Source organism: Cyprinus carpio, chromosome B6, assembly GCF_018340385.1.
Source record: "Cyprinus carpio isolate SPL01 chromosome B6, ASM1834038v1, whole genome shotgun sequence".
Taxonomy (NCBI): domain Eukaryota; kingdom Metazoa; phylum Chordata; class Actinopteri; order Cypriniformes; family Cyprinidae; genus Cyprinus; species Cyprinus carpio.
Window position 1 is genome coordinate 12,276,130 of NC_056602.1, and position 14,489 is coordinate 12,290,618.

At 38.0% G+C, this 14,489-nt stretch overlaps 1 protein-coding gene across 10 annotated transcripts in view; it reads right to left on the reverse strand.

The window, feature by feature from the left end:
* Positions 1 to 14,489, reverse strand: part of tns1a (tensin 1a) — a 121,779-nt gene continuing 107,290 nt past the window's right edge. For 7 of the 10 annotated variants that reach the window (XM_042725729.1, XM_042725728.1, XM_042725726.1 and 4 more), the window contains 18 exons: positions 10,244 to 11,776; positions 9,005 to 9,082; positions 7,991 to 8,178; positions 7,759 to 7,834; positions 7,443 to 7,526; positions 7,142 to 7,168; positions 6,135 to 6,282; positions 5,381 to 6,012; positions 5,184 to 5,273; positions 4,867 to 4,995; positions 4,687 to 4,782; positions 4,456 to 4,533; positions 4,250 to 4,321; positions 4,139 to 4,168; positions 3,712 to 3,880; positions 3,189 to 3,257; positions 2,142 to 2,171; positions 1 to 2,051 (listed from right to left, as the gene is read on the reverse strand). In XM_042725729.1, coding sequence (XP_042581663.1) covers positions 1,910 to 2,051; positions 2,142 to 2,171; positions 3,189 to 3,257; positions 3,712 to 3,880; positions 4,139 to 4,168; positions 4,250 to 4,321; positions 4,456 to 4,533; positions 4,687 to 4,782; positions 4,867 to 4,995; positions 5,184 to 5,273; positions 5,381 to 6,012; positions 6,135 to 6,282; positions 7,142 to 7,168; positions 7,443 to 7,526; positions 7,759 to 7,834; positions 7,991 to 8,178; positions 9,005 to 9,082; positions 10,244 to 11,776 — 3,671 coding nt within the window. In that variant the 3' untranslated portion in view covers positions 1 to 1,909. The remainder of the gene's footprint in view (positions 2,052 to 2,141; positions 2,172 to 3,188; positions 3,258 to 3,711; positions 3,881 to 4,138; positions 4,169 to 4,249; positions 4,322 to 4,455; positions 4,534 to 4,686; positions 4,783 to 4,866; positions 4,996 to 5,183; positions 5,274 to 5,380; positions 6,013 to 6,134; positions 6,283 to 7,141; positions 7,169 to 7,442; positions 7,527 to 7,758; positions 7,835 to 7,990; positions 8,179 to 9,004; positions 9,083 to 10,243; positions 11,777 to 14,489) is intronic. The other 3 variants (XM_042725727.1, XM_042725730.1, XM_042725731.1) reach the window with 3 other exon arrangements.

A 14,489-nucleotide genomic window follows, 5' to 3' on the forward strand; every position in this document is an offset into this window, starting at 1 on the left:
TTCACTTTATGATTTTTTTCTTCTTTATTTTCAACTGCACATGATCTTTCAAATTGCTCCTTTTTGACCATTTGAAAATAGACAAAATTGACTGTAAACCCCACAGTTTCTCTCATTTCATCCATGATCATGCTCCTTTCTAACTTACATTTGAAAAACAGTAAAACCTGACAGTAAATATTGCACTGCTAACACATTTTAGGTGAACTGCTCTGACTTCCTATTAATGGCTTACAGTTTAAGAGTACCACCATTGCCTCTTGTTATAGAGAAATCTATAATAAAACACTTTTCATCCTGTCAGTTACTTTAGATTATTATTTTTTAAATATTCAGTCTCTTTTGCCCCATCAATGATTATAAAGTACTTAATGATGGTGAACAGATAATGTACCTACTATAACAACCTAGTCATTGACAGGATGGAACGTGCATTACATGAAATTCTATATACTTCTGGCAAACATATTGTTACATTGCCTCTTTTACATTTCCACAGAAAACAGCAAATTAAATGACCTCTCTTTGACCAATAACGTAATCCACATCAATCCAGGAGCTATTTTAATCACACACATAATGGCAGCACTCATGTCAAATTTCTATACATATATTAATTGGTGTTTTGTTTTTTAATCTAAAATATTTTTTTTCAGTTTCTTCCACATTCATGCCTTTTCATTCTAAATCACCTAACACAAGTGACACAGTGAACACACATTCAAATAAAGCACAACAAAAACTGTAACATACATTTTACATCAAGAGTTTCTCAAAACCTGATTTTGATATTTTAGCTAAAATAATTTATTTTTAACTTTTAAGTCAAGTTTTTTTTTCTGTAGACTATACACTATATTTTAATATTAGTTACCCATGAGTAATACTGCAACAAAAATAAATATTCATTAATTGTCATAATTTGTCATAATACATTTTAAAGACAAGTACAAAATGGATCTACCCATGCATTCAAACAGTATGCAACAAAATGTTGTCTTATAATTGTCACTGACTGGGGCAAAGCTGTGAATGGGATGTTAAGCACAGTTCAGAAAAAGCTAAACATCTACTACCACAGCCAGGACATTTGTGGGTAGAGCCAATGTTCTTTACTATCCATATGGATATACAATCTCAGCATAAAGTTTCCAGTGACTGCAGTGTAGTTGCTATTTCTATGTCCGCAGGCAAGTGTAGCAAGTCTTTATGTGGTGATCAGTTTGGCAAGGTGACATTTTTTGGACCACATTTTTTTTTTTTTTTTTATTAATAGATTTGGTCTGTTATTTAAAGTGAAAAGCTAAGTTCTGCAAAATGCTTTTCTGAGTAACAGCAGAGCAAACTAATGTCCTCTGAATTCAGAGAAAATGACTTACTCTTGTGATTCTTGCAAGCAAACATGCAAAATGGCTTCTTCATACTTTTCACAGGAGGACACAGAAAGAAGAATTTTGAGTTTTTGACTTGTCCGATCTGATTTTTTTTTCTTTTTTTACAAAAAATAAAATAATTGTCAGACCTTATTTTTTTCTGAACTCTACCTTTGGTTGTTCAATTACAATACTGGCATTTTCTCTAAATATTATTTGTATTTTTTATTGTAAAGTCCTGCCTCCTGATAAAGAAGGCCAAAGGGACAACCTTTATCCCTGTCATTCACACTTACTACAGTACTTTAACCCTGACATATTCTTAATCTGCTTTTTTCAGAACGATCTTCACTCAAAAAAACAGCATCATTTTCAAATCTTCACAAAGAAGAAAGAGTAAGAACCCAACCACCAGAGTTATTCAACAAAAATAAAGTAATAATGTATGTAAAAAGAATAATCCACTCTGGAAAAATGAGATAAGTATAACCAAATCCTCTTTGGTGAGAAAACCAAGATGGTTGCTAGATGATCACTCAAGGTTTCTGGGTGTTCAGCATGACTTTGGAGACAAAATGGACAATGGTTGAAGCAGGCTGGTCTGGTTCCAGCTCAGCAAACAGATGAGTCACATTGTCAGTCGTGCTTCCTTGTTTTCGAGCCACAAACCCAAACAGTCTGTATTATAAACCAGAGTAAAGTCTTATTAGTAATTTTTTCTGAGTATTTAACAAAATTATTGACACTGATTTAATGTGGTATACTCACTTTGCTACACCACCCTCTGCAATATTCCATCTGGGAAAACAATGGGATATGAAACTCTTACTGAATTTATAGTGCTCCTATTATGGATTTTTGAAAATTACCTTTCATGCAGTGTGTAACAGTGAATGAAGTGAATGAAAACATCCTGCAAAGTTTTAAATCTGAAAGTGCATCGTGTATAAAGTTATTGTTTCTCAAAAGAATCATTGAAACGAGTCATTTTTCATCTGAATCATTGAAACGAGTCATTTTTAAAACGAATCCCAAGCCGTTTCATGTTGATGTCAACATATTGCCCGCCCACTTCTTGGTCTTTTCTCATTGGTCTGAAAACAAATGCAAATTCATTCTTTGCCACTAGGTGCCGCATTTTGAGTGGTAAAATAGCGGTTTCCCTGGTAATGCTGCTACTTTAATCAGGCATTACAGGCATGATGAAATAGAAATTAGAAAAAATACAATCTGTGGCGACAGTTTTGCAATCCGTCCCCTCAGTTTGTAAACCATACTCACGAATTCTTAAACTGTTCCATCGGTTTAACAAATCGTGCCCACGGATTAATACACCGTACCCACAAATTTCCAATCCGTGCGCTCAGATTTTGTAAACCGTACCTTCGGTTTTTAAATCCGTACCCACAAATTCATTATCCGTGCACACGCTTTCGCAATCCGTTCCCTCGGATTTGTAAACTGTACTCACGGATTCATGAAGCAAGCTCCTAGGTAGCCTACATGTTAACATACTGTTTTATTGAATATTATTATGTGGAATAGGCCTACAGAAAAGTATCTTAAGTGATTCTCTATCAATTGCACTACGAGGTGGAATACAAGGATTTAATAAGAAAGATGTGCATCAAAATCTTGTTTAATTTGTGATAATCTTAGCCCTTGATTATTATTGTATAATACCAAAATTTGAACCTTTCATTACCCATAATAGGGGCACTTTAATGTAAAACTATATTTCAGTTTCTGAAAGGATGAAATGTAGTACATGGACCATGCAATGAGCAAACTAAAATACCTAAACAAAATACTTACTTTCTGTCTTGTGGGTCCAAATTGCAGTAAGTGATCATGTTGATTGGGTAATGACGACGGAAAAAAATCCTACAAGGAAAATTAAGTTTGGTTTTTGCAAGATCACACAAGCTTGATTCAAGACAGCAACTAAAGGGATAGTTCACCCAAAAATGAAGCTAGAGATTACAGTTTTCAATAAAAAATTTTTTTAAACAATTTTTCTTACAAAAATGCATTGATTCACTTCAGATGGTCTTTATTAACCTCCCGGAGCCATGTGTAGCACTTTTTATGATGTATGGATGCAGTTTTTCGGGTTTCAAAATCTTAAACCCTGTTCACTGCCATTGTAAAGCTAGGAAGAGACAGGACATTTTTTTAATATAACCCCAGTTGTATTTGGTTAAAAGAAGAAAGTCATATACACCTAGGATAGCTTGAAGGATGAGTAAATCATTGGGTAATTTAACATTTTGGGTGAACTGTCCATTTAACAGTTGTCTATGTAATAATTTAAATTAATCATATTAAATCCACTCACTTCCTCTGATTGTCAGTGAGTGTGATGCCCTGTGTGGAGACTTTGAAGTGGACAGTTGTTGCTGTAGGAGAAGATCTGGCAGCAAGCGTTTCAGTGATGGCTTTGGCCACAGCCTGAGGACCAGTCAGTGATTCCATATCCACAGAGTTTATGTACAAAACATTACATGCTGGGAGAAAGAGATAAAATAAGTGTGAAATAGAGTTTGTATCTCAAACAACACCAAAACAGTCCCACATACAAGGAATGACATGAAAAAGGGACATCATAGCTATTATTTGAGGCATGTCAGCTGCTATCACCTTATTTTAAAGACAGGTTTCAGATGCACATGGTGAGTAGTTGATTTTCATAGCCAGTAGTTACTATAAAATTAGCATGCAAACAGTGACACAAATAATAGTGTCAGATAATATGCCATATTTACCATAAAAATCTTCTGTGTTTTTAGGAGGTCCTGAAGTGGTAGAAATTGACAAGCAATTAGGAGACAATGAGATTTATAAAGAGCAATGAGGGAAGTGAAAGAAACACTCACCTGCTCCCTGTTTTAATAAATCCATGGTTGAACTTGTTGGTGTGGCTAGCTCCAAGGCCTCTTCATTTGGATCTGTTCACAAAAGGGTCACACATGAAGACAAGTACAGGTCAGTCAGTGATTAGGGAATACAAACAAAATTGGCACCTATTGAGAAGAGGTCAATTACAGGGGCTACAGGGATTGGGTGATAATAGCATTCTCACCTCTTGTAGGGATCATAAGCTTGCATGGAAGAGCCAGAGGTGTGATGGCGTGTTGATATACGAGAGCCGACAGACACCCTAATACATACATCCACAAAGGACAAGTTATAGCACACACAAGCTAATGTGTGGAAGACTGCAGACTACTATTCAAAGGGTACCAATTTAAGTTAGTACAATACACAGCAGACAGAAAATCATAAAACCATCACCACTGGAAATTTGTTTTACCAAAGTAGGGCTCGTTTGGGCAACCCTTAAGTCTCACGCCCTTGGCACTGGTTTCAATCAAGAAGTGTCGTACCAACTCATTTGTGATGTCACCAACTCAAAGTAAGAATAAAAAGATAAATGAGGATGATGTTCTGTTCAGTGATGATTAGCACAATGCATGTACTGTAGTTATATTACCTTTCTTGTTCTGCTGCATTGTTGGAGGGGGGGAGGCTACTTTCATGGCCAAGCCATATGCTCCTCTGAAAGAGTTACTGTCTCGAATGACAAATGCTCCTGGTTCACGATCTTTAAGAATACAAATGGCTGGAACATATAAAAGAGTAAATGAATCACTAGTCATCGATATATATCAACTAAGGCAAAACGCTGTTAACTACACTAATGTTCAAAATAGTGTATTGATACAGCCTGCTCTATGATAGACGGGTTTGGCTCCACTCTAAACAGTTTCAGAGAAAACTGAGTGTGAAAACTGGCATCAAATATCTTACCTTGCTCCCTGGAGATTTCTGGCTTGTACCAAAATTTGGATGTATCTTGAACAAATTTGATATTGATTCTTATATCTGGAGGTCCATCTGCTGAAAAAGAACAAATGGTTTCCTGAATAGTTGATCAAATGATTACACACATCTGTTTCATTTAGTAAATTTATTTTCAAGATTTCTATCTGCAGTTCTTATGTTACCATATATTGAGGCGATTGCAGGTCCTTGTGTAGGAGTGGAAGCTTTCCTACTTTCTATGCTGTCTGTTGGAACAGTTTTAGAATTATCTGCAATGGATCCTGCTGTTACATCCAGGGGCAGGAACAATGAGGGGCTACAAGATTGCTCTAGGGGAAATGAAGGGGTAGCAGGTCCAGGTTGAACCAAAGAAGTGGTGCTTTGCCTGGACTCTGCTACATGTCTCTCATCTGGGGTGGCCTGAACCCTAGGTGGAGCTTTGTAATCTGGGCCAGAGGCAACTGGAGCAGGTGAGTAATGGCGGTCTAGCACAGGGCTTGGCGGGATGAACTTGCCACTGCGACCCAAAAGAGGGCTATTGGGTGTGGTTGGTTCACTGCCGCCATTGGCTGTTGGTAGACGTCGTCCCAAAGCAGGGCTACTTGGACCACCAAGCCTACGTTGAAGGGCAGGGCTTGGAGGTGTATTGGTGGCAACTGTACGATGGAGTGTGTTGGGGCTTCCTGGAACGTGATGAACACCCACGATGTTAACAGTGGCCTCATCAGGGTTAAGGTAAGTAAAGGTGTCTGGGAAGAGAGGAGCCCGGACGGGCTCAAATGGAAAAGATGCAAAGGCAGGTTGCCTTCCAAAACTGTTAGAGAGTGCAACATAAAATGGAGAAAGTGTGAGTATATTAAATTAATCAGATACATTTCACCCAAACAGATGAGGACACATACATATATTTTGGGACAGTGGTCAGATAACAGTTACCTATCAGAAATAGCATTGTTGACTGGTTGAGGTGGGTTGAAAGTGTGGGCAGGAGCAACTGGTCTTTCAAAAGCAGGAGAAGATTGATGCTGCAGAGGAGAAATCAATCCCCCTCCTCTGACTCCTGTTGCCACAATACCATGTTGCACTACAATAAATAAATAAATAAAAACTGTGAAAGCCTTTTAACCACCACTGCTTTAACATTATATGACACAAATTTGGGGATGATGTGATGAAAGATCTAGGATGAGTTCAAAACTGTATGTTTTCAACAAAATTTAAAATGGAGGGCAGGCAATATGGTTGACCTCAGAAAGATTTCATCATTTTATTCCACATGACATACTAAATATATAAATCAGCAGGGTTATTACTTAAGAACAAGAATACCAATGTCAGAAGGAGCTGATTATTAGTATTATGTGTTTTTTTTTTTTTTTTTTTTTTTTTTAAAAGGAAAATGCTGTCCTGAAATGGGTCTACATAAGGGATATCCAACCCTGCTCCTGGAGAGCTAACGTCCTGCAGAGTGTAACCCCAATTTTTCATTAATTTCAACAAATTTACTGTCAATACAGATGCTCATATGACACACCCCCAACTCAGGAACTCTGGGATTAAAGAAACTTAGTTTCCCACTCATAATTACCACTTTGTGATGGCATTCATGTGTGTTCAAGTTGTAAATATGATCTATACAACATGACTTGAATGCACCATGAGCTCTGCAGGAATGTAGATCTTCAGAAGCATGTTTAGCCACTCTGGATTTATCATCGAATTTAAAATAGGATAAAACTTCTAGAGTCACAGAGCAGAGTCTTTTGGCAAAATATTGTTTACACTATAATACTGAAATGCAATTTCAATAAAACCCACATAAACATGAGGGTTTGCAGGAGTTAACAGGAGTGAATGTGCGCAAGAAGGAAAGTGTAGCATTCTTTGAGAAAATAAGCATGTCAGTCTAAGGGTTTCCACTGTCATTTGAAAAATACTCTTACCTTCCATATCATCACTAGAATCAGAATCTGACAGCAGCAGGCATAAAAAGAGAAAGAGGAGCAATGACAGTTTTTTTAAAAGGGGAAGAGAATAATAACAGTGTGAATGTGGTGGGAATGCACAGCAGGAGGACAGTGACAGAAATTAGCACTCTAGATGGATGAAAGGGGTGGGGCAGGGGGGTATTTCTGAACACTATTGGCCATGTAATGGTAAATAAACCATGCAGTCTATTTATTAAATGATGGCAAAATTGGAAAATAGTGGACAGTGCACCATACTGGTTTTACAGATTCTCACCTGAACTGCTTTGTTGTACTAGAGCTTCTGTAGGATTCTGTGCCTTCATTCCCATGGCTGAAAGAGCGGCCTGACCAGAATGGCCTATTTAAACAAAAATACTTTCATTGTTAGTTTTAAGTGCTCAGAAGCCACAAGAAAAACACCAGTCATGCATAGAAATGAACTACAAAAGTGCTAAAAATGGAAATGATAAGTCAATATGAGTCCATAAGTGATATACGTCGTTTTAGAGATTTATCTTAAATCACTAGCTTTATCTGTATTAAGGTTGTGGACAATATAGGAAAGGTTGGGAACAGGAAATGTGTCTTACCACCACTACTGTGGGTAGGACTAAAAGGAGCTGATTCCATCTCCTCAAAGGCCTCCCTGTAGCTATGCACTGTTTTCTGAAAGGAAAACATACAGGATGACAAAATATTAAAGTATAATGTACAACTAAGAGAAGTAAAAACACTTTACAATAACTTATTTAAAACATTACAATGTCAAATGAAATGATAAAGTAAAGCATATATCTCCTAAATTCATACATTATTATATACCTCCTTAGGTTGTCCACCTGGGTTCATTGCAATTGTGTTGGCAAAGTCTGGAGATACAGGTTTCAATGGAGAGCACACTCTGCGGGCTGCACTGTCATTTTGGCTGCTGAGGTACTGGCTTTCACTTGTGGTTCGTCGACGCATAGTTGGCATGGCTTCATCTGGGGTTGCTGTACGTGAATGTGATCCTAAAGAACATGGAAAAGTGTTCTAAGTTCTTCAAGCAAATGCAGATCATGTGTAAGAAGGGTACAACTTTAACTTTTTGGCAATTTTAACTCTTCAAATATCAGTGTCATTAGCGTCATTAAATTAAGGATTATTTCAAGAATTATAGCTGTTTTATTAAAATAAGTCATGCCTTTCATCATTCATTGGCCTCTAGTGGCTATATTTTTGATGACTGAAACCTCCCCAGAATCGGGCCTTACATAGAGTATGTGTACATTTATGATAATAGCTGGTTGCATTCAAAAGTTATAATCATGTAATTAAAAACAACATATATTTGATTATTGTTGATACTGAGACTCCAGAGAATCTTCTTACACCATTTTAATTCAGTCTGGTGTAAAAGGCCTAGAAAAATAAGAACCAAAACTTTGCCAAAATCCAATACGGTGAAAGACTTCTAGACAGTCATGAAATCACATAAAATCTGTGTTCAGTTTAATTTCAGTTCAGGATTACAGTGTTATAAAACTGAAATAATCTGTGACATACCATATGGTTTAGAAGTTATACCCCAAAATGTGATATTCCTGATGACCTTGTGCTGGGATCCCAATAAAAAAACAAAAACAGACTCTGACTCCTAATAATAATTTTGACATGCTTTAAATACTTTAAAGGTTTATTATATTTTCCTGCATTCTTTCAGCTATTGACCTTTTAATAATTCTAGATAAAAAAAGAACCAGGCAGAATGCAAAATAAGATGACAGAGATGTAGAAAGAGAACAGAAGGGAGTGGAGGACAGAGGGAGAAATGTAGGATCGTGAGAGGGGACAAACCAGAGAAGGAATAGGAACGATGATGTTCAGACCGGAAGGACATGCTATTGGAGAGGCCCCGGATACGGGCGTTGTACTCTGTGGAGGAATGATGGAGATTGGGTTGAAGCAGAAGAAGAGGAGGAGTATGAAGGTGCATGTTGGAAAACAGTGGTGTGAGGGGTCATCCATATACCACAGCAGAAACAGACAGACGGGAGAAAAAAACATGAAGAATGAAGAGAGGGTGAATCTGAACCTTAATTTCTGGGTTTCAACGTAGTTCTTTAAAATACAGTGCAATATTACAAACTGTACTGCTTTCTATAATATTTTTGTGTAATTACATGTGGCTTTCCATATGTGAGTAAATTATCAAGAAACAAAAATGATACAGTGGTCTACTTGTGGTACTAAGAAGCACTATAAACACAACAGTCTCATTAGAATATGTTTGACAGAAATCCTGTTCCAGCAAATCCATTCACTGCCAGAGGGCGGTGCTCTTATGTATTTTCCTGTAATATCAATAGTCTGCTGTTAAAGCCAGAGAATGCATGGTAGCTGAAGCACAGAGTTGTAAGGTCTATTCTGGCCACTGGTGACTTTTATCTATGCAGCTATTCACTCCTACACAGAGGACAGTGTTGACATAAACAGTGTGAGTGTCTGCCAAGAATACTCTATATCTACATGAGAAATAATGACACCTCCATAATCTTCTTTCATCAATCTTTAGTGTGTAGGTCAACTTTTAGAACATGCCTTCATTGTTTATCTATGCAGTGGGACATACTTGCAGGGAATTTTTTCCAATGTTTATGTTTGGTCTCCTACAGGACTAAATCAAGAGATGAGCGAACTTGTTGACATTACTATGGCTCCATTAAGTTACCAGGGCTGGGTGTATTGTCTTTCTTTGTCAAATATGGCTTAACATTAGATGCCGTCACACTCTGTATGAGACTGTTAAATGAAGCCAGGAGCAGGCTAAACTAAACTGCATGCTCTAATGATGTCAAAATGAGGCTGGGTAGAGTCATATCCTGATTATCCATCAAGTTGACACTTACAGACTTTAATAATGAACCATAATAAATGCATGTCAGCTTCAGCAAACTCATTTTTTATAGTTTACTACAACCAAAAAAAGCATCACATAAACTATAGATTATTTATAGACTTTAGTGGACACTTTTTTCAAGTTTCAGTCATCTTACGCATGCAGCACAAGCCATGTACTCGTTCCTTCTTCCTCACCTGCCACACGGTGGGCCACAAGTCCCTCAAGGTTCAGCATCTCATCCTCAGACTTTGGCTCAGGTTCTTTTGCAATGGTAACAGGGGGCAGTGGGGATGATGATGTGCTGTAGCTTTGCTGAGGGCCTGGGAAAGTGCCCTGAGGGTCTGGAGAGTAAGACACCCCGTTACTTCCTGGGTAGACATACTGGGGTTTGATTGGAGATGGGAGGGGTAAAGTTGGGGATGGTGTTGTAACTGAACCTCCACGGATACTGTAGGGATCTTGCTGATACATAGGTGAAATGGCCTGAGGTGACTGGTAACCCCTCTGATGGTGCTCAGATAGTGGAGTCATGGGGTAAGCAGGTGATGATCTTTGTGAGGACTGACCAAAACTGGCAGAGGAAGAGAGAGGCGGGCCACCAGTGACACTATAGATGGCCTGGTCAGCCTGGTAAGAAGGTCTGGCTAGTGTCTGGGCAAATGGTGGATGGAAAGCTGAGATGTTCTCTCCTGGTGGAGCACTCTGGGATTTGGGAAATGGTGTATGTGAAGGCTCCAAGTCAAGCATGAGCATGTTTAGGGCATCTATAGACTGTTCTACATCCTGCTGTGAACCACCTCCACGAGTTGGGAAGCGTGGCAGAGCACCATTCGAGCCAAAGAAGGGGTCATCCACAAGACCATATTGATGCCAAGCACTGAGCCCTCGCTGCACTGCCTCTCGGCTGCTGATATTACGTTCAGGAGCTTGTGGCAAGTACCGAGGTCCTCCATCCAGCATTAGACCACCATATGACTGCGAGCGATACATTCCTTCATTCTGCCCACTGTAGTCTATCAGTCCATGTGCTGATGATGACCCTCGAAGCTGGTGCACAGGCATCTCCTTTTTAAGCCTTCGCTCTAGGAAATTCCCACGTTGTCTCTCAACTACTTCCACTACAGTGGACTCAGTGACTGGTTTGCTGTCAGCTGGTGTATCTTGACCCTCAAAGGAAGAGAGTGTGCCAAGACTGCCTGCACTGTTATCTCCTATCTGGCTTTCTGGCAGCTCGTCGTCAATGATGTCAGCTTCACGCTCAGCACCAGCTTGTCCGTTAACGTGGACCTGGGCAGGCACAAGGTGCCGCACTCCAACCCCTGGGCTTGTGTTGGCAAAAGAGAGGAAATTCTGATGAGGGAGAAGTGGTGGTCCCTCTGACCCACTCAGAAGCTGTTCCAACTCTCGGTTCTCACAAGGGCTTACTGCAGTCTCAGGGGGAGCTTGGCTCACAGGCCCTGAGGATGACAAAGGCTGTTGAGCATCATCTGTGCGGTCTGTCTTAACAGAAGCAGTAGAGTTTCCTGAGTCACTGCTGACAGAAAGAGCGTGGTCTGCAGCTGGTAGTGGATGGTTGGCAACTGGAAGAGGAAGTGCGTGTTCAACTACAGGAGGAACACGATCAGTTGAATAAGCACCACTGGCTGACACAATTCCCTCAAGAGAGTCTTTCTTCTGAACCCGGATGTAAAGGCTGCCGTCTACTGGACCTTGAGAATGAGCCACATCTGAAAAAGAGGTTATAAAAAATGGTCTCATTAACATTATAGAATCCCTTTGTCGGTTTTCTTCATTAGAAACAGTTTTCTCTTTTCTAGTTCACTCAAAAATCAAATGTATTCTATCATTTGCTCACCCTCATGAAATGCCACTGAACCTATACATTCTTTATTCTGCAGTATTCTTAAAATGGAACGTAGGACACATCCTCTGCACAGCACCTTATCTGAAGTCATAGCATATCTTTGACAAGAGATGCCAATTTTAATCTGCTATTAAATAAAAATCTGTCTATGAAATAGAAACTGAAAAATTCTGTCTATGTATTTTTCTGTTTAAGTATTGGTTTTCACTCACTCTAATTCATTCACTCACACACAGTCATTCACAATGTCCAAGTCCTTCCAAAAAAAAAAAACTTTCTGCTTTAGCAGAAATAAAGTAAAATAAAGTAAAGAAAAAAAAATTATCTTCCTGGGAAGTTTTGGCTAGGTGGATGAAATTTCCAATGGACTAACGGAAGGTTAGTCGGAGGTTGAATATTTTGTGTGTATTGGTGCGTGTTTGCGTGTCTTTCTTTCTTTCTTAAAATTCACTTTAAATTAAAGTGGTTTGCCTCCATTTTAATTTGTATAGAACTTTTCACAATCCATAGTGTTTAAATGCAACAGAAATGCATGTCTTACGAATAAATCTTCAAAAGATGTTTGTAGAGAGAAAAATCTTTGAGAGAGACAAGACTGATGGGGAGCTCATCCTCATGTCATTACAATGAATGTCTAGTTCTGTCATGAAACTCTAGATTGTACAGGCTAATATGCACTTAACACAATCTGCTGCTATCACATTATTCACTGCATGACACAAGCAGATTGGTCTCTGTTCAATCTGCAGCAATGCAGCTCAACATTTGAATAGTTTTGCTAAGTCTTGCAGCACAAAATCCTCAACCTCCCCCAGCTCCACCACTATAGATTTGTTGGGATAATTTCATGTATGCTATTTGTGCAGCAGCAGAATGCCTTACATGCACCCAGCAGTGTGTCTGTAGTGGCAGTAGCAAGTTTGCATACTTTGCTGAAACTGCAGTAATCAACAGTTATAATCAACAGCAGCAGCATGTATAATAGATACAGGGGTGTGAAAAAGTGTTGGCCCCCTTCCTGATTTCTTATTTTTTTTGCATGTTTGTCACACTTCAATGTTTCAGATCATCAAACAAATTTAAATATTAGTCAAAGATAACACAAGTAAACACAACATGCAGTTTTTAAATGGAGTCGATTAACGCGTTTACGCGTTTTGGGGTATTTTCTCCTGATAACCCCGAAAAGAACTTAAATTACACTTTCAGTTTTGATCGTACAGATAAGAGCAATACATCAATCGAATCTGTAAAGGGTCTACTTTTTTTGTATACAGACATAATAACAACAAAACTTTGTGCACTTATAAAATAAAGATAACAAACAAGGAGTGCTGTCTGCAGCCTTTGTCTGCGCTGATCTTCAGTTACAAATGCGTCATTAAAATGAACTGTAACTCAGTGAATACTCAACACAGAGACATGAGAGAGATATCTATAGAAAGCTTGAGATGTCTACTTTTAAACTAAACAAGTGCTGCTGAAAACAAATATTCTGTGATAAAGTAATCCATATGTAAACAACGCGATGTCCGTTTTTCACGTCTCCCTTCATTATCTTCTAATGCGACCACGCCCCCGCGCCGAGCGCGCTTTTGAGATTCAAATGTTTCACTGAAGCAAATGGCTTTTGAATACACCCACACAACAGAAGACAACGTAGCGAGATTGTTCCTCGAGTTTTTTTTATTTTACTGTTTGCTTCGCGATGAGAGGAATAAGACATAATTCACCCCAAAAAGATGTGATGTGGTTGAGGATTTGATTTGGATTTCCTCAGAAAAAAGAATGAAGCACTTTATTCAGCAGAGATCATAAACATGAGTAAGTCTCTTTTTATTTATTTATATACTTGTACTAGTTTTCACATAACGTGTAAACATTTTACTAGTTAGACTTTTTCCAAAGACTTTTTCCAAACTATAATTCCTGACTAAATGTATAATCAAGTGAAATATTATGATGTTTCAATAACAATATACACTACTATACCATTCAAAAGCTTGATGTAAATAATATAAATGTAACAATAAATGTAACTATAACAAATGTAACAATCATTGCTGTTCTTTCAATTTATCCCCCCTAAAAAACCTTTAAAAAATATTCTCAGCTCTTTTCAACATTAATAATAATAATAATAATAATAATAATAATAATGATGATGATAATAATAACAATAAATGTTTTTTTGTAGAAAATAAGATTGTTAAAAGGATTTCTGAAGGATTGTGTGACTGGAGTAATGATGCAAAAAATTCAGTTTGAAAGTGAGCTTTGATTTTTCCTAATAAACTGTTTTTAACTGCACTCACAAGTGAATATTAAATTATGTTGTGGGATAATTAAATATATTCTAAATAAACTACAAACATAAAATTATATACATTTATTTTGTCCTCACATTCTTTCTTGTAACTCATCCCTCTCAGTGACACAGCTGACTGAATGGCTCATTATGCAGCTCATCATGCAGGCCTTTGTCTTCTCAGGTGTGAATTCATGATAGTTGACGCCTACTCGCATATGACTTTTACCAACAAAAAGTGTCTTAGAAAATTTAAATCAATATATTG